Source organism: Thermobia domestica, chromosome 3 (genome assembly GCF_964235325.1).
Source record: "Thermobia domestica chromosome 3, izTheDome1.hap1.1, whole genome shotgun sequence".
Classification (NCBI taxonomy): domain Eukaryota; kingdom Metazoa; phylum Arthropoda; class Insecta; order Zygentoma; family Lepismatidae; genus Thermobia; species Thermobia domestica.
Genome location: NC_137456.1, coordinates 259,299,337 through 259,325,781, shown reverse-complemented (window position 1 = coordinate 259,325,781; position 26,445 = coordinate 259,299,337). Strand labels below are relative to the sequence as shown.

At 38.1% G+C, this 26,445-nt stretch overlaps 1 protein-coding gene and 1 non-coding gene across 4 annotated transcripts in view; both read right to left on the bottom strand.

Annotated features, from left to right (window-relative positions):
• The window catches only part of LOC145681030 (transforming growth factor-beta-induced protein ig-h3-like), a 125,372-nt gene that overhangs the window by 25,193 nt on the left and 73,734 nt on the right, over positions 1 to 26,445 (bottom strand). For all 3 annotated transcript variants that reach the window (XM_081752337.1, XM_081752336.1, XM_081752338.1), the window contains exons 7-10: positions 25,515 to 25,641; positions 17,103 to 17,315; positions 10,615 to 10,752; positions 1,913 to 2,082 (exon numbers count right to left, since the gene is read on the bottom strand). In XM_081752337.1, the coding sequence (XP_081608463.1) occupies positions 1,913 to 2,082; positions 10,615 to 10,752; positions 17,103 to 17,315; positions 25,515 to 25,641 (648 nt within the window). The remainder of the gene's footprint in view (positions 1 to 1,912; positions 2,083 to 10,614; positions 10,753 to 17,102; positions 17,316 to 25,514; positions 25,642 to 26,445) is intronic.
• TRNAA-AGC (transfer RNA alanine (anticodon AGC)) lies at positions 3,283 to 3,355 on the bottom strand. Its single transcript has one exon. It is a non-coding gene; the product is annotated as a tRNA-Ala (tRNA).

Genomic DNA, 26,445 nt, shown 5'->3' with positions numbered 1-26,445 from the left:
AAACACAGACATAACCGTTGTTGTTTTATTCTCTTTCGATAACAATTTGTCAAGAAATCACGGAAATAATTCGGTCTTTTTTTTTTTCTTGCAGAATGATCTCGATTTGGCTTGAATCAATGCAACTTATTGTGTTCCTTCTTTGGTCGCAGAGGACTAAGTACCAATGAGCGTTTGACAGGAGAGTCCTCATTGTAAATATCCTCACCTCCGTCAGTTGACGTGAAACTGGTGCCGTGTTTGTGCTGTTCTTTTGCTCAGAGTCAGAAGATCCACTTTCTGATACCTCGAACCGTTACAATACCACTGCCGGATTGATAGAAGCTGTGAAACAACCTTTCACTCAAGTTACACCTACAATGCTCCGCAAAATGTCGCACAGAACCTAGTGGTGTATTATCCTTTGTCATGAGAATGACGATCGACAGACTGATTCTTTGAACACTTAATGTTTCCTATCTCAATAAAACTTCTCGAAAGCATTGTTGTTCATGTCATTCAGTTCTTTCCGTGCAGCTATTTACTTACGTTTAGTGGTTTATGTTACTTATTTTCAGGGGTAGCGCGAATTTGTGGTCACCCTGTATTGTATACCTTATAAAGGCCATATCTTTTGGCATTTGTAATGGACGGGCTCACAAAGCTTTATGGTCTCGTGAAGTTTGGTGTCCTTTAGTTTTCGTAGGTAATGATCGCAAGACCTGTCCATTATGGGTTCCAATCTAGTGGATTTCTGATTTCCTCCAAGGGGAATTTCAACATAAAAGGGGTTGAAAACATGGTAGTACTGCAAAAATTCTGGTAATCCATGTCAGCAGATACTTCCCGAGGAAAAAATTAGTATCTCCGGAAGAATTTCTTACCTTGACACTCCCTGAAATCACCCTCCATTTCACCATTATTTTCTCATTTTCTCCTTTAATCTAAAGGGCACGAGAATGAGATGTAAATCTGAAAATTAAATGAAAAATAAAATATTTCAGTTTAACGTCCCACAATTATGCCTTTTAGGCTAAGGGAGACGATAATTTAAGCAAGTGGGAGGAACAGATGTAACCCGAGAAAACCGACGGAGACAATGTTGTCCACCACAAACATACTTGATCGGGGACCCCATGCACCAGAGCTAGGTGCTCTACTACTGAGCTACGGTTTCCTCCAAAAGTAAATAAGTAAATACATAAATACTGTAAATACGAGGGCTGTCCAGAAAGTGGCCTATTGTGGCAATGGGCGGGGCTAGAGTCGCCATCTTGATGTCAGAATGTTGCCACACTCAGTACGCATCCAGCTGTGATAGCGCGAGGAATGTGACGCTCTTACTGTGCTTCCTGTGATGTGTTACAATATGCGCTGCAATGGAAAATCCCGTCTCTTGTGAGGAGCGTTCTGTGATTAGGTTTTTGTTGGCAAAAAACCACAAGCCAATTGAAATCCATCGCCAACTCTGTGAAGTGTACGGACATGGAATAATTTCCACGTTTTCCGCGACAACGCAGTCCACATACGGCCAAGCGTACCTGAGAGCTCTTGGATGGTTTTGGATGGGTTGTGTTCGTTCACCCATAATACAGCCCGGATTTGGCGCCGAGCGACTACCACCTCAACCCAGCGATGACAACATGGCTCGCTACACAACGCTTTGACACTGACGCCGAACTACATGCCGGTGTAAGCCAGTGGTTGAAATCGCACACGGCAGATTTCTACCGTGACGGTATTGAAAAACTTGTGCCATGGTATGGTTAGTTGCATAGCGATTAATTTGCATAGCAATTATGTGGAAAAATAGCTTAAGAGTAGGTAATACAATTTGGTTTCTTCATTCTATTACTTTAAAAAAAAAAAAAAAATCAAAACGTCTCGTACTCTCTGGACAGTCCTCGCAAATAAAAGCAATAAAACTACTCACTCCTCGGAAGAGTTTGATACGTAGACTGCGCCCAGGTTGACGAGATGGCAGCACTATCTTGTCAACTAAATGATTTGTGAGCACTCTACCTGGAACCATATGACCCAGTAGCAATGCTCTGCCCTCTTGTGGATTATTTTGCAAGTTTTCGAGAGTTCCGTTCGGTAGCGCTGAAAGAAAATTTTAAATAATTAAAAAACAAATATATACAATGCAACTAGTAAGAAACTTACATTATTGTAAATACAAATTAAAGTTCCTTTTAAAAAATCAGGACTACATCTATTATTTGCCAATACACAATTACGATAAATTATTTCTTTGGCTTTCCAGTGATGCGTCAGTCGAAATTTGTACTATGTTTTGTCACTAGCAGGAATTAAATTTTGGGGTGTTCACATCCACCACCACCAAAGTGCTCAGTTAAAACTACATGCCATCGTTAAAATATTTCTATTTAAAAATATGTATTTTGCATGGACATCGGCAGATTTTTTTGGGGGGAAAGGGCAAAATTTGTTTATTTTATTATTAATAATAGTTTTTTTTTTTTTTTTGAAAATGATTCAAATTGGGATAAGGGAACGGTAAGGATGTGGGAAAGAGTGTGGTAGAGTGCTATCTTAATATTCACGGCAGTCTCAGCAAAGAGACAAATGTTTTTGTATTTTGTTAACCTTAGCATCACGTAACAGGTATAGTATGTTTACAACAGACGTTGGAAACGTAAGAAGATAAAGCAAAATGTTGGACAATTAAATTTAGAAAATGCTGCTCCTGCCTGGAAACAGGCCCAAATTCAGCCACAGAGGTTTGGGGGTGTGTGCGTATGTTAGGGGGGGCAGGTCATTAAAAGTACTCTTACAAATATCTGAATTGTGTTTTTTGTATTAATAATAGAAATTTGTATTGAGGTCTGGAGGGGCCACGGAAAGTTGAGGGGGCAGGCCCCCTAGCCCCCTCTGGTTGCGAGCCTGCCTGGAAACTTAATTCAAATTACTGATTTATTTGATTTTTAGTAAAAGGACCAACAATCTCACTTCCTGCCTCCTTGATGTCGATAGTGTTTTGTATTAACATATATAGCCAGGTAAAGAAAAAAATAGATTCTGGTTATTTTCTTCAAATATATGAAATGCTGGAGATATTGATTAAATTATATATTATCAATTAATATATGTATATTTGTCGTGTTGTGTATGCATATTGTGAGCTGATTTCAAAAAGGCATTGGTAGCTTGAGAAGATTCATTAAAACTTCAATGAATTAACGTACAAAACAAGTCAGGAATTTTCAAAATCCTTACGTTAGCTTTAGAAACGAAATTAATTAAATGACGCTGGAGGAGCAGTAAGAAAATAAAATGTTCTGGAGATGCTGGGTATCGATCCCAGTACCTCTCGCATGCTAAGCGAGCGCTCTACCATCTGAGCTACACCCCCACGTCCATACTTCCTTAAGACACAGAAGTACATTGAAAGGAAAATAGAACGCACCACGCCTATTGAAATGTATTAAGAAATACTCTACAATGTGTCGATCGACCCGATAACTTTCGCCACTCGAAACTACCTTCACGTGTTGAAGAAGGATTATTGAACATGCCTGCCATCTGGTAGCAATGCTATGTACTATTAACACAGTGTCTTAAGTTGCAGGGAAGAACAGCCCGCAGGCACTGGCAGCGTGGCCGCGGTAGCGTTGGAATAATCATCACCCAGATGTGCGCTAGAATTTGGAAAGAAGCGTTGATCTGTGGAAAGAAGAAAGAAAGGGGGAATGCTTGTGCTGCGAGGGGTAGGTGCCGAAACCGGGCTCAGAACCCTTGAGCACCCCCCCCCCCATTATGTTTTAGGTCATTTTCGTGTTCTTATTTCTACAAAACAATTTCCTGACAAAATATTATTCCAGTATATTTTCCTTTTGAAAACATACTGTTTACTTTTTGAAAAAAGGCTATTGCAGGTAATTTAAATAGCATTATTTTCCCCAAACGACTATTTTCCTTCTTTCAGAATAAGAAGGAAGACAAATGGTACTTGCGTCTCTTTTTTAATACTTTTTTTCCTGCTTCTAACTTTAACTATTTAACGACTTGATTGTTTCTCGCTTCAAAAGACTACTAATGGTATTCAGAGTCGTTCTGATGCGTGACTAGCACCATACTAGAAAGTTCGACTAACATATGTTTCATGCAGTTGCCAAGCCTTAGTATGACGGTAATCAGATGCGAAAATGACTCTGAATACGGCCCTAGCGTATATATCTTGTCGTGCCGGTGTTTTTGGTTATCCATAGACTTACATTGTAAGAAAAATGTTATTGTGATAATTTGTTGTTGCTTTGACTTGCTGAAAGAGGATTATTAATTTTAATGAAATATTTTATTGTGGGTTATTCGTAATGAGAACGAAAAGAGTGTTGAAGGAATCTTCTTCGTGAAGTATTGCAAGTGCATTGCGACGAGGTGTTAGCAGAAGCCAATGGAACTCAGCCTCCGGGACCCCCCCCCCAAAAAAAAATTCCTTTCTTTAATACTAAAATACAGCAATCAACTTATTATATTATAGGCTTCAGAACCACACTATTTTTTACTGCTTGCTACGCTGGCGGTATCCACCAGCGTCTTTACGATATTTATTTTGTGAGCGAGTGAGCTATTTTGGGCCTCTATTGCAAACCAAATTATTAGCTTGTTGTGACAAATTCCCTTTTCAATGTCGTTTAATGACATAATAACAGCATTATGACATTAAATTATAACAGCATATTTTAATGACATTAAAATATTACTGCATAGTTCTCGGTGTTTCGGTAAGCTTATGAGCTTGTGGAAGGCAGCAAAGAAAATTTATGCGCTGGAATTATTCGTAACATAGAGCCCCCTTGAAATAGATGGCTCCAGGGCCCCCAAAGCCTTAATCCGCCCCTAGGTATCAGTTGTTTATTGTCAAACTCGCAGAAAAGCGGAACGGAGATAGTATGTAAGAGGTAAGAATTAGCGGAATAAGCAGATTTACGCTGGATATTATAAATTTACAGGCGAGGGAGCCTTAAGTAAGGCTAAAAGTTGTCTAAGGCTGCAAGATGTCTAAATTCATCACTGACTAAGGTAAATTGGTTTTCAATCAGTTAGCCCAGCTTGTAACAATTCACTTATTTCGATTTACAGGAATTGAGCTCCATATAGTTGCCCATTGTTATTTGTGATACGCGGGTTAATTATTGCTAGTTACGAAATAAGCAAATGAAGGAAGGACTAGCATGAGTAATTCAATTTACTTAACTCTAATCACAGATAATCTTTACTGAATTCAATAACGTATTAACTTATGGAATAAACTATCATCGATGACTTCAAGTTACACATTTATTTATTGTTCTTTACTACACGACCCTCTTTGCTTTAAATCTTCATACAGAATTTGAATCTTCTAAATCAATCAATAAATATCTAAACAGATAACTCTCCTAGTTATTATACAATAACAATAAACGAATGGCGCAAATACAAAACCACTTTGACACTTTATTTCATTCCCTCAACAGTCCCCTCAGAAAGTACAGAAGAATCATTTCTCCTCCTTCTTCTAAATTGACTTCTTCAACAATTTATAAAACTTCATCAGTATAGTAATGAACCAGTAACAACTGGTTCATTGATTCAGTCCTTTGTTAGTTCTGTTCCTCTTTACCTCATGCCACATTTCTTCCTCCGTTTTTGTTCCCGTCTTCTGAATTCACTGCTTCCGATTCTTGCTGTCTTGCTCCCTTATACTATCTTCTGTTCTCTTCTTACTTCTAAGCTTCCACTCTTCTTCTTCTACTGAGGGGCACGGTGGCTCAGTCGTAGAGCGTTTACGCCTGGTGCATGAGGTCCTTGGTTCGATCCCCGGCAGGTAAGTTTGTAGTGGGCAACATCATGTCATAGGTTTTCTCGGGGTACTCCAGTTTCCTCGTACATTCTCATTCCACTAATTATCCATCATTATTCACTTACCTTAATAATCCAACTCCTTAACCTAGAAGAGGGACGTTAAACTGAAAGTTACCATTTCATATCATCTACTTTTGGTTGGCTTCCTTTTTCTCCTCTGCCGTGGTCTGTTCTTCTTCACTGTTTTTCGAATCTATCAACAACTTGAAATCACATCTCTTTCTTCCTTCCCGCTTTATCAGTGTGCGGTGCCTTTAACTTCCCAATATCCGCACCCTGTAACTCTTCCCGTGAAGGTATCAATACTATTTTTCGTGACTAATATCAGGCAACGACCTGTCCAAATCCCCCCTTCCCCCACACACACTTAAGACACTTGTTTCTCCGATATGAATTCAATCAATCTAATAAGTTAAACACACGTTGAACTTCTTGGATTCTTATGTCGTATTTGGTTGAACTCCGTCTCTCTGTATAGGTTTGATGGTCTTAAAACCTTATTTGACGCTTAAGCAAAACGATTTCTGCTGAATTGCGAAACCATTGCTTGACTCAGACTGGACATTTACGGTATCCTTCGGGATGAATTTTCTACACCACTTGCATATCAAGTGGGTAATGTCTGTTTGCGTCTATGCAAAAAGACTGATAGAACCTAAAGCTGGAGAAAATGAGCTTGACGATCTTTGTAATTTTATTACATTTGCTTCTGATGCTTTCTCCATCTCTATTTGGTACCCGTCCTAAGAAGCGTAGCTTTTGGTGTAAGGAAAAAAAAATAATAATAAATAAAGGAAGGAAGGAAGACAGGTTCTGTCTGCTGTACTGGACTGGCAGATCCATTTTCTACTAATATGTTAGCTTTTGTGCAGGTTTATGCATCTTCGAGCCGTTTCGTTACGAACTCCAAATACAAATTGGATGAGACATGTCCTAAGCATCCTAATCTCAATACGATGCTTGCTTTCTTAGAGTTAACACAAACTGACGGTGTGATGTTTTTGGAAACCGTTTCCGCACTCTCACTTGTTTTCACGCCAATATGTACAAACATCAACTCATATCTGTTCGAATTTCTTATCATAGGATATACCACACTTAGTGCACACAAATAGTTTAAATCTTCATAAACTCTTGGTCCTATCGCCGACAAGGAAGTTTCCCCTTTTATATCTTATGGCAAGACAGGTGTTGATATGCACATTTGTTGAAAACGATGTTAAGTACAACCGATTCCTCTTTACCAACTTAATCACCGAAAGCTTGCAGTGAAGAGAATGAAGCCCTATTACTTCTCTTCTTACTTCTCCACTTCTTTTGACTATCTGGAAGCATGAATTTATATTTAAACAGTGCCAACTGTAGTTTTACGGGCCAGTTACGAATTAGGCAAATGATATAAGAACTATCAATAGCTCGATCTTGCGGTAATTTACGGTGCTAAGCAGAGATAGTCTTAAAGTAATTCAATAACGTTAAGGATAGTGTATCCTGAGTAATTCAATTAACTTGTGGAACAAACCAATCATATATCACTTTAACTTACACACTTATCTATTATTCTTTACTATATGAGCCTCTTAGGATCAATAGACAGACGACAATTATATTCACGAAGAAATTAAATGCCGGCTAAAATCAGGGAATTCGTGTTATTATTCAGTTCAGAATCTCTTGTCGTCGCGAATTGTGTCGAGGAATTTGAAGCTTAAAATATATAAAACGATAATTATGCCTGTTGTTCTATATGGTTGCGAAACATGGTCGCTTACTGTGAGGGAAGAACATAGACTGAAAGTATTTGAGAACAAGATCCTGAGACGAATATTCGGACTCAAGAGGAACGGGAATGGGAAAGGCGGAAACTTCAAAACGAGGAACTAATAATTTATACGGTTTACCAAACATTATTAGGGTCATCAAATCTAGGAGGCTAAGGTGAGCAGGTCATGTAGCCAGGATGGAAGAAAGTAGGAACGCTTTAAAAGTTTTAAATGGAAATCCAAGCGGGAAACGACTATTAGGAAGACCTAGGCGCAGATGAGAGGACAATTTTATGACGGATTTCGCAGAAAAAGGAATACAAAGTAGAAACTGGATCAAGTTAGATAAGTCAGATAAGATAGAAGTCAGTGGAGAGCTTTTGTGAACGAGGCATTGAACCTCCAAGTTCCATAGGCCATAGAGTTAGTTAGTTTTAGTTAGTTATATGAGCCTCTTTGCTCCAAATCTTCATGTGGAACTAGTTCTTCTAAATCAAATAAATAAATAAATAAATAAATAGAAAATTCTCTTAGTTATAAAACTGAATAGCGCTTACCAAGACACTTTCGTAGATTATTTTTATTCCCTGAACACCTAACAAGACAACAGTTGAGGCTATCTCGTCTCGAAAAGGTACAATGGGGTCTATTTCTCAAAGCAACAAATCTTGTAATATGTTTCCTACAAGTCGTAAAATATAAAGTAAAAATTCTAGAACAGTAATAGTCATTTCTAAATACCGATGTTGATATCTCTAATTTGCCATTCTTTATTTTTGCAAACGTTTCAGCGTCCTACGACAACATATACCACAACACTACCAAAACCGGAAGGGACTCAAATATACTATTACTTCCGGTTCGGATACTGATTTCCGTCGAGTAAAAACGATAAATGCTATCAAGATTTTTTTTTTTTTTTGGCAATCGATTGAGTGTACCAAGAATAGGTTCCATGTGTTCCGTTAAAACCCTCTCTTCATACCAGAAGTGGTTAAAATTAGCCATTTCCGGCTTCAACATTAATCGCCATAGAACGGAAATTGTAACAGGTAGGAAGGATTTTTATTTTGAAGACGATTGAGCGTCTTGACACAACGTCTTATGACTATTCCCACCACTCTACCTAAATCAAAGTGGTTCGAATTTGCTATTAATTCCTGTTTCAAAAGACCCTACTGATTTCCGTACAGAAAAAACGGTAAATTCTAACAAGAAAAGGTTTCGTGCAATCGATTCAGCGTCCCAAGAGTACGTTCTGTCTGTTCCGTAAATCCCCTATTGAAACCGGAAATGGTTAAAATTCACCATTTCTGATTCACCATTCACCGTTTCAACTTTTATCACCATAGAACAAAAACGGTAATAAATAGTGAGTAGTTGTTCCTTGCAAATGATTCTGCGTGTGAAGACAGCATATCATGATTAGCCACAATACACTACCACGACCAAAAGTGGTTCAAATTAGGGTCTAAGTATTATTTCTGGTTTCAATATGATTTCCATAGAGCCAAAACGGTAAAAGATATCATGGACAGGCTTTTTGCCAATCGATTCATTGTCTCAAGAATAGGTATTATGTTCTCCTTTAGCCCTCCATTCAAACCGGAAGTGGTTGAAATAAAACGATTTTCTGTTTCAACTTTTATCACCATAGAACAAAACCACTAAAGGATAGCAAGTAATGGCTTTCTAATATGGATTCATCGTCCGAGGAACAGGTGCTATCTTTGATCTTATTACTCTATACCAACCAGTACTTAAAGATGCAGTAATTCGAGTTTGGGTATTGAATTCGTATAATTTGAAAGTCTCAGTTTCACACTATGAGACGATACTCATTCATTCTTTAATATATTAAAAAAATACTTACAGTACACTGCATAACAAACATTTATTCCTATAAACTACTAGCCTACGAGGTCATAGTGTTTTGTTAATGTTATGGATGCGGCAGGAAACGAGAATCATAGAACTTTGGCCTATCTAGCTTTTTTTGTTATCCAGCCTGTCTTTGCCCTCATATTAGGCTCGATAGTCGAAAGTCTATTGTATTTGGTTCAATTATCGAGATTGGAAATTTAACGTTAGGCACTAAGCCATCATTGTGCAACAATTGGCGCCAAGAGGAACTTATAACTTTTATGATGTGTACGATGCTAAAATATACACGTACATAAAAACATAAAATGTTGAAACAACAAGAACAACAATCTTTCATATTTACGTCTCATGCTTATATCCAGTGCCGGATTTACGTATAAGCTAAACAAGCTATAGCTTAGGGCCCCCTTCACTTGGGGGTCCCGAAAATGAAAGGAAAAAATAAATGTACGTTTCCAAAATATAAGAAAAAAACATAAATTAAATAAAATCTACATCTAGCAACAGTGCTTCGTGTTGTATAGGCTCTTTATATGGGTCCCCTTCTGCTAGCCTGCTTCCTAAAATATCACTAGTTACTTCGTTTCTGTATATATATATATACTATAGAGTGAATAAGTTTATCTGGGTTTAGAGCCCCATTACCTTCAGTAGCTTAGGACCCCAATAAACCTAAATCCAGCTCTGCTTATGTTCTATAAGCTAAAGGAGAAAGAACACAGGAGACAGACGATTAAAGGAAACCGAATGACCATGAAAGAATCAGTGGAATATTAATGTGTGAGGAACTAGAGAACAGCGAGAAAGTTACGGACATGATATTCTTTACCACAATATCTCGCTTGGTCGGGGATCGAATTACGGACAACAGAGGCCTGAAGTACGTATAGGGATTACAATTCTATAGAAAAGCAAAAAGTATGAATCTGCTTAAATTTGCGTGTTGTTTAATATATTTTTTTTTCTTTCCAGAGGATTCATCCTCTAACGTCCCCTCAGTTGTTCCGTATCTGCATATCAATACTACTTCACATTAAGTAATACATTCTATTTAAAAAGATTGGTAAATCATTTGTTTAAGGCAATAAATACTTATTTAAATTTGTTGTAGGCTTACCTTGGAAAGCTTTGTTGGTCGGAGCAAATATGGTGAATGGTCCCCTCACAGTGAAGGCGCTTAGGAGCCCTGTATTTGGCAGGAGAGACAGAAGAATCGACAGTCCGATGTCGTTAGCAATATCTAGAAGTTGACGGGCTGAAAAATAATTTTAAAAAATCTTAGAAAAACAATTTCATAATAAAATAGTAATAATATTTTTTTACGCAGCTGGATGGAAAAGTGCATTGAACCATAGTCAAATTTATATCTATAAACTACAATGAAAGTTTCGGGCCTCGGTGGCTATTAGATTACATGAAACGCTTCCTTATCTACCACATAAACAGCCTAACCGTTTTGAAGAAAAAGATTTTTTAAAAGTATTTCTTTAAAGTAAATTATTGATATATATTTATTGGTAAAATTATAAGGAATGTATTTAATTGAAATATAATTGCACAAATGATAATATATATATATGTATATAAGGATGTGAATACTAGTATACCAGCACTTTGACTTCTAGAATAAATGGTAATGTCAAGTTAGTGCAAATGAAATGTGTGATTTAACGTCTGGAGGAACTCACCTCAATAACACAACAGAGGGATGGACTAAAGTCACAAATCTAACACCACAAACTTCACTGTATACATGTCCAGTAATCAGGTTGGGGTATCTAGACAGTCAGCCATAAGGCAGCGCACTTTTGAACAGGATCGTATGAAGTGTAGACCTACTATGAAGAACACACAATTGCGAATGGTGTTTCTTTATCATGGTTCAAACGGAGAAAGAAAACAAGTCGTGAGAAACATTAACAGTGCATTTGATCGAGGAATGACGAATGAACGCACCATTCGCCGTTTGTTTGACAAGTTTCGTTCCGGTAATACAGCATTGCAAAATGAACCCATCAGTAATCATGTTTGGATGAGCTCATCAAGAACTTCGTGGAAGTGGACCAGTGCTGTAGTCCTAAAATTTTCAGAGGATATACGCTCATCTATGATTATCATAAAAGATGTATCTTTTTAAATGAAAACGTATGTATTTATTCAATTAAAATATAAAGGATACATTACTGTTTTATAGTGTAAAAGCATTTCATGTCATCTTTTTGATGACACTTCTTACTTAAATCAGCACTTCTAAAGACTCCCACCAACCATTTACGGCAACATTCGATCCATTCCATGCGCTTCGCTACTCCGTCCCATGGCTCCGGATCCATGCGTCTTAAAACCACAAATTCATTTATCATAAACAGGCCATAGCAATGTTGGCATCCAAAAAGAGCAGTCCACATCCGTGACTTGTCTTTGTACTGTGCTCGATCCCAGGTTATAAATGCGGGGTGATCGGCCCGGCACAACCACCAACCTGGAGGACCAGGCTGACTGCAGATCCGAAGTGGACGATGGAGGCGCCACATCCCGACGCCGGGTTATCATTGGAGTCATAGCCCAATTAAATAAAAATATAAACGAAACAAAAGTAGAAAGTACTGTAAGCTTTGAAGCAGAAGGTACACTCTAATGACTACGATTAAGCAGAGGTATACGCCATGTACCGCCATGTACCCTCGACTAGAGCTCTGAAGTGGACCCTGGGGGAAGTGTTCGTTCACTACAGACGAGTTAAGACTAACACCATGCCACTGTCGTTCAACAGCTCCATTTAAAATTGGTGAGGTGAAAATGTTGGACTCATTGGAGTAATCGGCCAACAACAATTGCTGTCTAGAGTTGTTCAGTTCTCTAAGTATATGGAATAACCACAAAAGTATTCAGCATCAGATTGTCGCTTTAGATGAAAATTGAATTTGCTCTGAGAATCATAAACGGCCTGTACAACAGTTGGATCGTGATGAATGCAGTACCGTTTCCTAAATTTCGTTCCACTCACAGAAGATATGTGGCTGGTATGGCGGTATATAGTTGTACGTAGTGATCCATCATGTCTTTCTGAGGCGAGGTAAAACCATCAGTGCAGGTCATTATAGTGCTGAATTCTAGAGAAACTAGGAGAGTAGATCTTATTAACACGTTACGTTTATATACGGTAAGTGTTTTAGTTATTTTGTCACGTTTTCTTTCACTGTACCACTAAATTTATTCGTAGTTTACAGTAAGAAACTGCAATAGATATGACAATATTCCGTGAAGCTTTCAATATGGCTTAGAAAGCGATATCGAGATATGACGTAATTCCAAAACGCTTGTTTTTGTTGCCGTGACGTACACAGCTAATTTTTGCACTGTTTGAAGCGTTGTATCTCCGTAACGAAGAGATATACAGGGTGGTCGTGCATGAATATCGGAAAATTCGTGAGATGAATCTACAGGTAAAAACAAGCAAAAAATGTCATATGAACATTGGGTGAATGCGGCTTCGTTTGGACGCTAGAGGCGTCTGAAATGTCACCTTCCGAGGTGGCAATTTGCAATATCTCAAGTACAGAGAGAAATGCGAATGTCGGGTCAAAACATATCAAAGGAAACCCCATCCGAAGAATCCAATTATGCATAAGTGGTGGCGAAACAGTGGCGGCGCTAGAGGGGGCACAAAGAAAGTGAATGAAACATGGAGAAAAGTGAACAATTTACACTGAAAAATTGTAGGAGGGGATGTTACTTGGAATATGCAACAACAAATGTTAATGAACAAAGGCAACAACGGCTAGTCTGTAGGGACTTTATGGGAGGCGGATTCTAGGAATACAGTATCTTTGTAATGGTGAGAAATAGGAATGTCGGGTCAAAAGATATCAAAGGAAATGCCATCCGAAGAATCCAATTATGTATAAGTGATGGCGAAACAGTGGTGGCGCCAGGGGAAGCACAAAGAAAGTGAATGAAACATGGAGAAAAGTTGAAATTGGTGAAAACACAACTATTTGAAAGCAATCAGGAAACAAGGAATACAACTCTAGGTGTACTGTATGATACATGTCCGATGACAGAGGGCGCATAGCTACAGTAGGTGGAACAAGGGGGAGTGCAGAGCGTCGCGTAGTAGAGTTAGTTATAGGAGTAGTGAAAGCGTGGGTAACGAGAGCGTTCACATCGAAGGTGCAGAGGACAGCGCACAGTTCATTCGTACTGAATGGGGCAATGACAGTAACAGCACAAGCGTTTTAGTGCTACACTCTACAGGCAGGGCAGTAATCCAATCAGGAAACAAGGAATACAACTCTAGGTGTACTGTATGATACATGTCCGATGACAGAGGGCGCATAGCTACAGTAGGTGGAACAAGGGGGAGTGCAGAGCGTCGCGTAGTAGAGTTAGTTATAGGAGTAATGAAAGCGTGGGTAACGAGAGCGTTCACATCGAAGGTGCAGAGGACAGCGCACAGTTCATTCGTACTGAATGGGGCAATGACAGTAACAGCACAAGCGTTTTAGTGCTACACTCTACAGGCAGGGCAGTAATCCATGTGTATGTGAATGTGGTTTACTTTGTGTCGTGTGAAACAGTGTTGATGTTGACAAGCGCTATGTGTAATGCACCACAACGAATAGGGTAGTATACACTAACGCCGAAATGGTAGATATGCATTTGATGTACGGCTTAGCGGAAGGTAATGCAGAAGAAGCATGTAGGTTATATGCAGAACGCTACCCAGATCGACAAATTCCAGCACCGGGGATGTTTATTCGTATTCATCAGCGATTGCGGGACACTGGGTCATTCCTTCCCAACACAGACATTCCGAGACGACGACGCGTTCGAACACCCCCCTGGAAGAGAGGGTACTCCGACATGTGACCCGGAACCCGAGTATTAGTACCCGACGAATAGCAAGGCAGGAACACGTTTCGCATCAAGTCGTGCTAAGCACCTTGCATAGTAATAATCTCAGACCATACCACGTACAACGAACGCATGCGTTATACGATGGTGACTATGAAACCCGACGACGTTTCTGTCGTTGGTTATACCGCCGCTGCCGTGTATCACCAGCCTTTCTAACATAGGTATTGTTCTCGGATGAGGCATTATTCACACGGGATGGCATCACAAATTTCCACAATGACCATCGATGGGCACTCAACAACCCGCATGCAATTGTAGAGACGAAGCATCAACACCGTTTCCAATTGCATGTGTGGGCTGGTATTATTGGCGACAACGTTGTGGGACCGCATTTCTTAGCACAGTGATTGAACGCAATATTGTATCTCCAATTTCTGACTCAGAACCTACCTATTCTGCTTGAAGATGTGCCACTGAGGACACGACAGTGTATGTGGTTTATGCATGATGGCGCCCCTGCCCACTCATGTCACACCATTCGTGCATATCTGAACAAAACATTTCCACGCAGATGGATAGGTCGTGGTGGAAGACAGCATGGTCCCCACGTTCACCCGACCTGAATCCCCTAGATTTTTTCCTGTGGGGTTACGTGAAGAGTCTCGTGTATACACGGCCCCTGCATGATGTTGAAGATCTTCGCCAGCGTGTATGTGCTGCATTTGCCACATTACGGCAAACGCCAGCGATATTGGCACCAGTCAGAGAATCCTTACGCCATCGTGTAACTGTCTGTCTTGAAGAACAAGGAGGACATATTGAACAGCTGCTATAGAATGGCATTATGTTGACCATGGTAAGTACAATACCTCTTGTTTTTACAGTACACTGGGTCTCATCTTCCATACGTGTTTTTTACATCTGCACGTTTCATCACTAAGAGTGTTTAACAGTTTCTTTGCAGCTCCCATGCGCCGCCACTGTTCCGCAGTACGTATGCATAATTGGATTCTTCGGGTAGGATTTCCTTTGATATCTTTTCAACCGACATTTCTATTTCTCTCCGTTAAAATGATACTGTATTTCAACATTCCACCTCTCATAGTGTTTCTACAGCGTAGCCATTGTTGCCTTTCTTCATTAACATTTGTTGCTGCATGTTCCATATAACATCCGCTCCTACAGTTTGTCAGTGTAAATTGTTCACCTTTCTCCACATTTCATTCACTTTCTTTATGCTTCCCCTGGCGCCGCCACTGTTTCGCCATCACTTATACATAATTGGATTCTTCGGATGGCATTTCCTTTGATATCTTTTGACCCGATATTCCTATTTCTCACCATTACAAAGATACTGTATTCCTAGAATCCGCCTCCCATAAAGTCCCTACAGACTAGCCGTTGTTGCCTTTGTTCATTAACATTTGTTGTTGCATATTCCAAGTAACATCCCCTCCTACAATTTTTCAGTGTAAATTGTTCACTTTTCTCCATGTTTCATTCACTTTCTTTGTGCCCCCCTCTAGCGCCGCCACTGTTTCGCCACCACTTATGCATAATTGGATTCTTCGGATGGGGTTTCCTTTGATATGTTTTGACCCGACATTCGTATTTCTCTCCGTTCTTGAGATATTGCAAATTGCCACCTCGGAAGGTGACATTTCAGACGCCTCTAGCGTCCAAACGAAGCCGCATTCACCCAATGTTCATATGACATTTTTTGCTTGTTTTTACCTGTAGATTCATCTCACGAATTTTCCGATATTCATGCACGACCACCCTGTATTTATGAGATTTTTAGTATGTGGTATATTGAAAACAAAACTAAATTACAACCGATGGTGTGTCTAAATTGCAACCTTTTGTCCGAAAAAGAAAAAAGTCCATTGAAGCCAGACCATTTCGATGTTTAACAAAAGCATGATTTCTCTTGAAAACACAAGATTACAGAACCAAGGGAGACTTCTAGAACACATCAACTTACCAGACGAAGGATTCGGTATAGCAAACCAGGCATCGCAACGTCTAATGGCATTGAAAATAGCTACTTTGTAAACCAAATGAAGCACAAAAGAAAGGAGATTTCGTAGACTAAATAAAGCGAAAAAGGATACTTTGTAGACCAACCTGCCTCTGATAACAAACTTCAGAAAGCAACTTTCAGTCATAAGTTAGAAAATGTAGCATTTTTTATAGTGATTTACCCCTACCAAGATGCCAGTTAAGACCAGAAATAAAAAATATATTTATCTATTTTCCAATCTTCATAAAAGATTAAAGACATTTTTAATTTTTGAACATATACAAAGAAAGCTGAGGGACAACTCAGCTGTAAAGTCTTGAACAGAACAAAGCTTTTATTTTTGGTCCTGGATGGGGACGGGCTTTTTTTCAAAGATGCAATAACATCAATATGATTTGACATCTCAGGAACATTATATATAATATACGTAATAACAAAACCATTGCACTAATAGTAGTAATGTTTCAAAAATAGAGACTGATAGAGACTTCCCCCCCCCAAAAAAAAATACTTTTAGATGAAAAAGAGACTCGCTCAGACGCCTGAAAAACGAATCCGTTGGAATTGATTGAAAAGAAACATTTCTAGAAATTGATTCAAACTTTCATCACTAATAAGGACCCATTTAATTACATTCCATATTTTAAAATTTGCTTTGATAGCTAGGATTAGCGCTTCGAGTTTACAAGTTACCTCGATACACCTATATACAAGTTTCTTACCTCTCCGTGGAAGGAGTACTTTGTCAACAATATGCACGAACCCGTTGGATGCTAATAAATTTGGTATTTCTATTTTGGCACCATTTATACGAGTTGTTCCGTTAACGTCACATTTCCCTCTCAGGATTGTGTCAGCAGCTGTCTTCAGAGTGACGTTAGAATGTAGCGACACTGCGCAATGGACGCCTTCTACAAGATGGTGCTGCAACAAAGCTAAAAATAAATAAAAACAAAAGAAAAGTTATGAGTTTAGTATAGAGTCATATTTTTAAAAAATCTAAATACCAACTTTTTGTTCATTCTGAATAACCGATTTTTGATTGCCCAAATCTTGAAATCAACTAGATGAATCACCTCTTCTCAATGAACTCTATTCCAAAGGTTTGACCTATATTCTGGCCAAATTTTCTGGTGATCCATCAAGTAGTTGTTGAGATTTTGTGTCTCCCGGACGGACACACGGACAGACAGAGTAAATATATAAAAGTTTTTGGTAATTCGATCTAGTTAAAAAAACCACATGTGATTGGCAGTGTTCAAAATGGATAACTGGCACGCAGGGCCTGATTTAGGGGGGTACAAAGGTGCACGTGTACCTCCCCTTCGTTGTAAATATACATTACCTAAAGTGAGAAGCTACCAGTAAAAATAGCAACACTTTCCGAAAATTTCTGTTGTCATGTTTCCATTTGGCCTTAAAAGAATGCGAAGTTTTGCAAAAATCCATAGTTTAAATCAATTTTCTGAAGGTTGAAGGAAAAGGATTCACCGAAAGCAGACACAGCATTTCCAGGGCAGTTTCCCATTCACACCCCAGATAGACTATGCCTGAAAGCATTTTAAAAATTCAAATTTCATTTCAAATGTGCTGGTAGTTATTGGTGCACCCCCCGTCAGAAAATCCTGGATCCGGCCCTGCTTGTACGTGAAGGTGAAAGATTAACTGAGTATCGTCATGTGTAGAAACTTCTAAGTTTCCAACAGGCAACTGGTACTAATTCTTACGACGGTGATGAAATCCTCGAGATTAGGTGACCGTCATGGATATTCCATCCAGTGTTGGGTAAGTTACTTGTAAAACTGTAACGCGTTACAAGTTACTTTACTTTCTCTTAAAATGTAACGCGTTAGTAACGCGTTACTTGCCCCCCAAAAGTAACTGTTACTTTACTTCGAAAGTAACGCGTTAGTAACGCGTTACTTTTAGGTCCGCAACTTTAAAAATGTGAAAAAAATTGACTTCAATTTTCCGTACTACTATTACTACCGCTATTATTATTATTATTATTATTATTATTATTATTATTATTATTATTATTATTATTATTATTATTATTATTATTACAGTGAAACCTCTACTAACGAACACCTCCCGTAACGGACATATTTTGTAATCCCCAAACACTGTAATAGGAAAAATCATATTGGCAAACCTCTATAAAACGGACACTCTATAGTACGGACACGGACAGTATTATTTTCTGTCTTTTATAGGTATTATTTACCTCTGTATTACGGACACTTTCTCTAGAAACAGTTGAAAAATACAGTAAAAATTCATTTTTAGTACCGGTACTTCATACATGTGTCACCAAGGAAGCATTGTGACATTTTGCCTCCTCAACTGTCTACTCAGCAATCCAGACGAAGCATTATCTGTTTAACAACACCCTCATGTCCTTTGCTCGCATTTCACTCACACTCAACCTGTTTTAGACACAAAAGTGATTGACAGTTGCCTGCGGACACGTTATTCTACTGTCCCTCTATAATCTCTGACCAACCAGAAGACAAATTTAGTATCTTCTGTCCTCGGGTACGCATATTGTCTAAAAAAAAAGAAAATGACACTACTGGACTGCAATTAACCTACAAATTAAAGGAACATATGTAAACGTAGTAAGTAGTGATAAGTGTAAAGTGCAGAAAACTATAACATCTTATCTCCATGTTGTGTCTAGAACATAGAGCAGTGTTTCCCAACTGGTGTGCCGCGAGGAAATGAAAACAAAATTATTAATTATATAGCAACAAAATTACAAGACAGGAAAAATGTGTATTTTTGTTTCACATTACTATGAACCTCTAGAATGGAAAAATTTACTGTAATTGTAATATATTAATGTATATACATACATTACTACTACACAGACTGTTTCGAAAACAGAATTTTATTAATATTTAAAAATTGTGATGTATATTAACCATGTTAATAAATTATAAGTTTTACACTGTGTTACTTGTCTGTACATTTTTAATGTTCAAAAAAATATTTATTATCATTATTATGACCATTATTGCTTCTTTATTGTTACAGGTTATTTCGTAACTTGAAATTTTAAAATCTCATTCTACCCTTTCGACAAAGCAAACACTCATACAAATTACCTCCATCTGTTTTAAAAGTACAATTGATTTGTTTATTCGTTTGTGATTTAGTGATCTTCCTTAGTGAAAGGTTGGATACAGTCTTCAAAAAGTAAGTTTATTTTTAAAAGGCTGAGTCCTATATTTCATTGGAATTGTTTTCTATTTTTGAATTAGAATGAAAAATAAGTATAATGATTTACGATGGGGGAAAACCAGTGATCGAGCTTTTTTCTCTGTGAGAAGGTGGTCAGTAATCACAGAAAAAAATACGACGGTATTTTCTATTTACTACTACTACTAATAATAATAATATCTATGAGTGTGCCGCGAGAATTTAAGTTACACCCGTAGTGTGCCGCGAAAATTTAAGTTACACCTGTAGTGTGCCGCAAGTTGAAAAAGGTTAGGAAACTCTGACATAGAGTATTGAATGGCAGCGGATAATGCAGGTTCAGTATCATTTTGGTAATATTCTTAAATACATGATTCATGCAATTATTTTTTTTCTAATTGGACATTACATTGTTTACTACTTTACGTAAGGAAATATTGATACCTCTCTAAAGCGGAAATCTCTCTATAACGGACAGATTTTGATTCCCCAAGGCTGTCCGCTTTAGAGAGGTTTCACTGTATTATTATTATTATTATTATTATTATTATTGCATGTTCTGAATCGCTTTATGTAAATGCAAGGACAAATTTTTACTTGATATATGAACATGTTCATATAATGTAACATTGATAAAATGCCATACTGCGTTACTCGTAGGGATGGAACGAGCAAGTTCGAGCGAGTTTTCTTTGACACTCGATTCGACTAGAAAGAGACATCTTTGAGCTCGACCCGAGAACTCGACTCGAAAAATTTCCTCGAACTCGACTCGACTCGAATTGGGGTCGAGTTCCGAGTCGACTCGAGCCAAATCCGGTGTGTAGTTTCGAGTACATTCTTCAAGTATATTACATAGACAGTATAATTATTATCAATGACACTAGTACTACTACAACTTATATTATTAGCCTATTATTATTATTATTATTATTATTATTATTATTATTATTATTATTATTATTATTATTATTATTATTATTAATTATAACAACACTGTATATAAAAAGAAAGATAGGCGGTTTGTATTTGAATACTGAAAAACTAGTTGATTGGCAACCTCGGTAGTTGTGAAGTCTAGGAGTCAAGGACATTGTTCACCACCTTCTGAATTTGGGTTGAGGGTCTAGGTTGAGTATTCGGGCTCGTGCCAAACACTGTTAAAAGTTATAGGACACTGGCCAAATATCTTCAAAACTGCTCGGCTCGGGTTTATAATTGTCAACGACTCGAGCTGCTCGGCTCACAGCTTATTCACTATCGACCCGAACCGAGAAGTGAGCCGAGCCAACAGCTCACCCACCCGACTCAGCTAGAGTCATCGGCTCAGTTGAGCTGAACCGAGCAAATGGCTCATCCCTATCAAGCCAGCTCGAGCCGATGGTTCACCCCAAGTGAGCCGGCTCGAGCCATCTTCTCAGTTGAGCCGAGCCGAGCTGAGCTTGTTATAAAAAATCTCTTGTGGTCTCGTTATCGAGACGAGACGAGATGCGAGCAGTGTCCCCTCTCGTGAGCAACATTAAAAGTATCCCATGGCTTTCGTTTTCCAGTGTTAGCAGGCCATGATTTCAAGACGACTTAAAACGAACGAGCCATTTATCAAACTCGACTGGACTCGAAATTCGACGCGAAAAACTGAATCGGCACGGAACTCGACTCGAGGATATTACCTTTGACTTGACTCGAAACTCGACTTGAATTCGAGTCGAGTCGAGTTTTAGCTTGACTCGTGTTCATCCCTATGCGTTAGAAAAAATGGTTGCTTATTATTATTCTGCTAAATTAATTATATAATAATAACAATGTTGTTATGTAAAATTAAAAATAAAGAATATAGAGAAACATTACACTACTCTATAATCAACGGGACTCTAGGATAAGCAAACTTATCTGAAAGAACTCCAATATTACATACCACCAGCAAACTATTTTCTAGTAATAAAGTAGACCTGCTCATCAAAACACAGTTTATTCATATTAACACCTTACTGTAAATCGTTAATTATGACACCCTAGTTGTTGATAAATATTTTCCGCCGGGGCACTTCAGATACTTTACTTTTAAATTCTGTCCACCATTATCCTCAGCTCTTAAGAAAAAAGTATTCTTTCAAATGTTCGAAGGGTAAACTATTTTCGTTCTCCATCTTTATAAAAACAACACCAATCAAAGTAAAATAGACTACCGGTATCATTGCACTCCTAGTTCACTCACTGAATGTATTGATTTGAAGCTGTCAAAATCGAATACGCGACAAAACGTACTAGCGACAAAACGTACCACCGACAAAACGTACCACTACCCTGAGGGCTGCTTGTGACGGGTTTTCTAAAAACACTTTAAATAATGACAAGCGACAAAACGTACCACTTGCCTGGAGGGCTACTTGCGAAGAGTCTTCCAATCAGCCATCAAATAATGTCAGGCGACAAAACGTACCACTTGATAGGACGGTATATAAGTATATATATATCGGCCAAAATAAGGTTAAAAGTTGAACAGATTGGTGCTGAGAAAAGTACCGATGCAAGACCAAGACTAAGACTAAGACCATACCTGCAAGATTCTCGCCAGGCCAAGACCAGCAAGAATCTTGCATATGCAATATTTGAATATTTGCTGATTTCCATCACACTTTATCCAGGCTTTGGATCAGAGACGGATAGGCATTATTAGAGGGGCGCGGGCGCTTTCTCCCACAAGGGCCACCAGCATCTCAATGTCATATATCAATTGCAGTTTTCTTTCTACAGTAAGTCAATAGTATTAACAATTGACAATTAAAACCTGATATTCTTTCATCAGTGTATTATTCTGAATTGTTCAAAATATTATATGAAGTTAAAGGAGAACGTATACTATATTACAAAATTAGCAGATGTTTTAGTGTACTAGTTTTTGGTGCTACTGTATCTATCACTTTTGCATTCGAAATATTTTTTTTAACAAATCTTTTTCAATAGACATCAACAAAATGTTTTCAAATGTTCCTGAGACATGGTACTCGTTAGCCTATTTTTAATGTATTTCAGTTTATTTCAATTTTGAAAAATTTCTTTCACATGTTATCTGAGTTACGGGCAAAGTCAATAAAAATTTGTATGCTGGAAACCTGGATAAGTATTACTGCACAAATTACAATTCTGCAAAATTTAAAAGCAGCACATTGGACAATTTTGCAACACGTTTTGCATTCGCTTTCCTTGCAAACAAATGTATTTTCTCCTAATTCTGAATCACTTGCACTATCAGCACAGTCGTTTTTCCTCGGTTGTGCTCGTCATCAAGACTGACTTTCAAGGATATCCACATCCTTCAAAAGTCCAAGAGAATACATCTATAGTATCTTGGAAACTTCTTAACTGAAGTTTTTCAGAAAATATGTAAGTTTATCGAAAGCACGTCTGGAAGTTCTGTTACTTGGTTGAGGTGGCTAGGGTCCAAACAATCCATAAAGTACATTGCTTCTTGAATCTTGAAGGAATACTCAAAACTACCATGTCCAATATTGTGTTGAATGCTTCGATGCAGTACCTGGTCATTGGATAGAAGCAGCTTCATATTCATATTCACAGGAAAGATCTTTGTCCATCTCTGAAGGCGAATTGTCGATAGGTCAATAGAAAAAAAAAATCACGTTCTAAGTCTTCAAGTTTGTTGTTGGCCCATTCTGCAAAGCTTAATGCTGCATTCTTAACGGATTCAAAATCATCTCTCTACTCTTTCAGTTGGAACAGAGTAGTCTGCACCATCCGATAGGACTACACTAGCAGCACCCTCTATTTGGAGATAGTTTGACAGAGAGGTCGTCACTTGAAATATCTTAACGAACATTTCTGCTGTCTGAATTGTTTTGAACTTGAAGATCTTTTATATATCCTTTCGCTTTACACCTAGCTTTTGGTTTGATATTTTCTGTAGAAGCAATTTTCTTAATTATTATTGTCAACTCTATATACAAAGCACTTTTTGGGTTCGAAAAATGATCAAACTTTTTCTGAAAAACAGTGTGTTTTCTACCATCTTGTTTCCGCAATAACTGTAAGACGCCTTTGTTAACATTTGATCTTCCAAATGTACATTCGCTGATAAGACTCACGCATAAATATCGCACAGTCATTCAGCAGAACAATGACACAGAATCAGTGCAATTTTTTGTCAGATCACATATGACATGACTGAGTATATGAGCGTAACACCACACGTGTAACTGAGTTTCTTAGTAGTTAAGCGGTTAGCGTATGCGCCTTTCTCGTGGGAGACCTGGGTTTGATTCCTGGCGGGAGCTCATGTGCTTCGGATTTCCCGTAAATCAATATGTCGCGTCTCATATAGCCTCGCTGCTAAAAGGGCCGTTAAACTCAAAATCAACTGAATCACACGTATAACTGATCATAGGTGAATTGAAAAAATCCGAATATTGTCCTTGCATGTTACTTGAGCCATCGGTTGAATTTCAAATACACTTCTTAATATCAAGGTTCAACTTCTGCAGAATTTCCAGCAGTAAACCGCAAAGACACTGGCCTGTGGTAGATATGCATTTTACGATGACAACAATACTTTGTTTAACAATCATTTTAACAATATACCGTAAAACAACAGAGCACTGGCCTGAAACTACTATATCTTGAGTAGTGTCTAATAGAACAGAAAATATTGAAGCTTGAGAGACTTCTTTCGAAATATCTTCTCTGATAAGTGTGCTGATAGCATTCAAAACATAATTCACCGTGTTTAGTAAAAGTTATGCGACCACTATCCTGCTTACTTCCTCGTATATGACTCTTCTCGGTGACCTTATCTAAATTACTTTTAAGCGGAAGATAAATTTGCTTAAGAAAGGAATAATATCCAAAAAGTTTCCATGATCTATAGCTGTGTCTTTCAGTTTATAGGCTGCTACATTTCCTCTGTAAATGAGACCTCTTTTACAAATGAGTTTCCGCACTTTGACAATTTGATACATTACCTGTCTGTTCTTCTCAACCTTATACTGCCGTTGTTTTACCTGTTCATGAGGAAGTAGTTTCCTAACATGAAGTAGTACGTTTTGTCGCGGATTAAATATGCGAAATGTTTTAATTAGTCCATGACAGGTTGTAATTTATATAGGTGGTACGTTTTGTCGTGGAATAAATATCAGAAATGCTTTAATTAATCCATGATAGGTTGTCATTTATGACAGGTCGTCAAAAGTGGTACGTTTTGTCGCGAAAATTCAAGTGGTACGTTTTGTCGCTGGTACGTTTTGTCGGGACACCGTCAAAATCTACGACAAAATCTTCCAGGTGCTTGCAATCAGTACACGTGATTTTCCTAAGGCTGTCCTCATCTTCAAAAAACAGCAAGTGGCACTACGAACTTATCTGTTTCTCTGTGTGTCTGTGAGTGTATCGATCCCGAGGTCACTGACATACATAGTTCATGCTCGATTGTTTCATTCTGAGAAATTCACCTACAGGAAAGAAACATTTGTTACCGAAAAAAAAAAACATATATTGTAGTTACTCATCCAAATGTAACGCGAAAAAAGTAACGCAAACTAGGTACGTTACTTAAAAATTTGTAACGCGTTACCGTTACAGTTACTTTGGAAAAATGTAACGCGTTACTAGGAAACGTTACTCAAAAAGTAACGCGTTACTTGCGTTACGTTACTTCCCAACACTGATTCCATCGTCCTTCCTTTTACAATACAGTGTCTGGAAAACATATCGTCCAACTGCTATATCTTCAATTGATAGCGGTGTACATTGTTAAACAGATAAGCGACCAAATCAAATGTGTTTTACAAGTGATACAGTGGCAAACTTAACATGTTTTACTAAATATATACGCTAATATAATATATTTTAAACTTTGTGTATTAATATTAAATGTATGCAAGGATATAAACTAATATATATATAATTTTTTTTCCACTTACCTGTCAGAGCTGGAGAATCATATAGAAGAGATGCTAACAATTCCCTGGGAAGAGCTTCGAATGCTTCATCAGTTGGAGCGAAAAATGTAATGGGACCAGGTTTTCTTAAAGTTGCTCCCATCTGGGCCTGAAATTTAGTTATAAGAATTAAGAAGCTATACATAAAATACAATAGTTTCTCAATATAATATATACGACATGTATATGCCAAGGTAAGGCCCGGAATTAAGATTTCTAGCAGTTGACTCAACTTTCCCTTCTTAGGAATTTTATTTCTGAGCTTCGCCATCTACTGGTTATTTAGCCAGTTGAGGGGTGATATTCTGCAGCGAACACAATATGCAGGGAAATAGGGAGGGAGGAAAACGGCCTGGTACCTTTATGCAAGGTACCATCCGGCATTTGCCTGATGGAAATAAGGAAAATCCAAGAAATGTTTCTGTTCGAATCTGCTGGTTTCTCTGAGACATATTTTCACTAGTCTTACGATTAGAGGTGTATCTTGTATATCAGAGGTGTATATTGGAAGGGCGCCACACCAATTGATCGGAGAGGGACGTGTTATATCATTTATAGATGTTTCGTACTATAGGCATCTCATGTTATGTCTGTATGTCTAACCACGTATGATTTTGATTGTAACGTAAGTCATATTTTGAAAAAAGTGATTTAATTTTTGTTTCCAGAAGAGAGCCGTGATGCCCCAGTAATATAGCTGTAACTTCGGGTTAAACAATCTTACATGCAATGGCCAAGGGCGCCCATGTTGTGGTTTCCAAGGGGGGGGGCAAATATAAGCGAGGTTTCAAATATAGTTTCAAATTTTACTATAACTAATGTAAAAATTCTATTGGGCTTTCGACATTCCCAAGTACGATTTTCTCTTAGGGGGGGCAAGCGCCCCACCTTGCCCCCTCTGATGGGCGCCCTT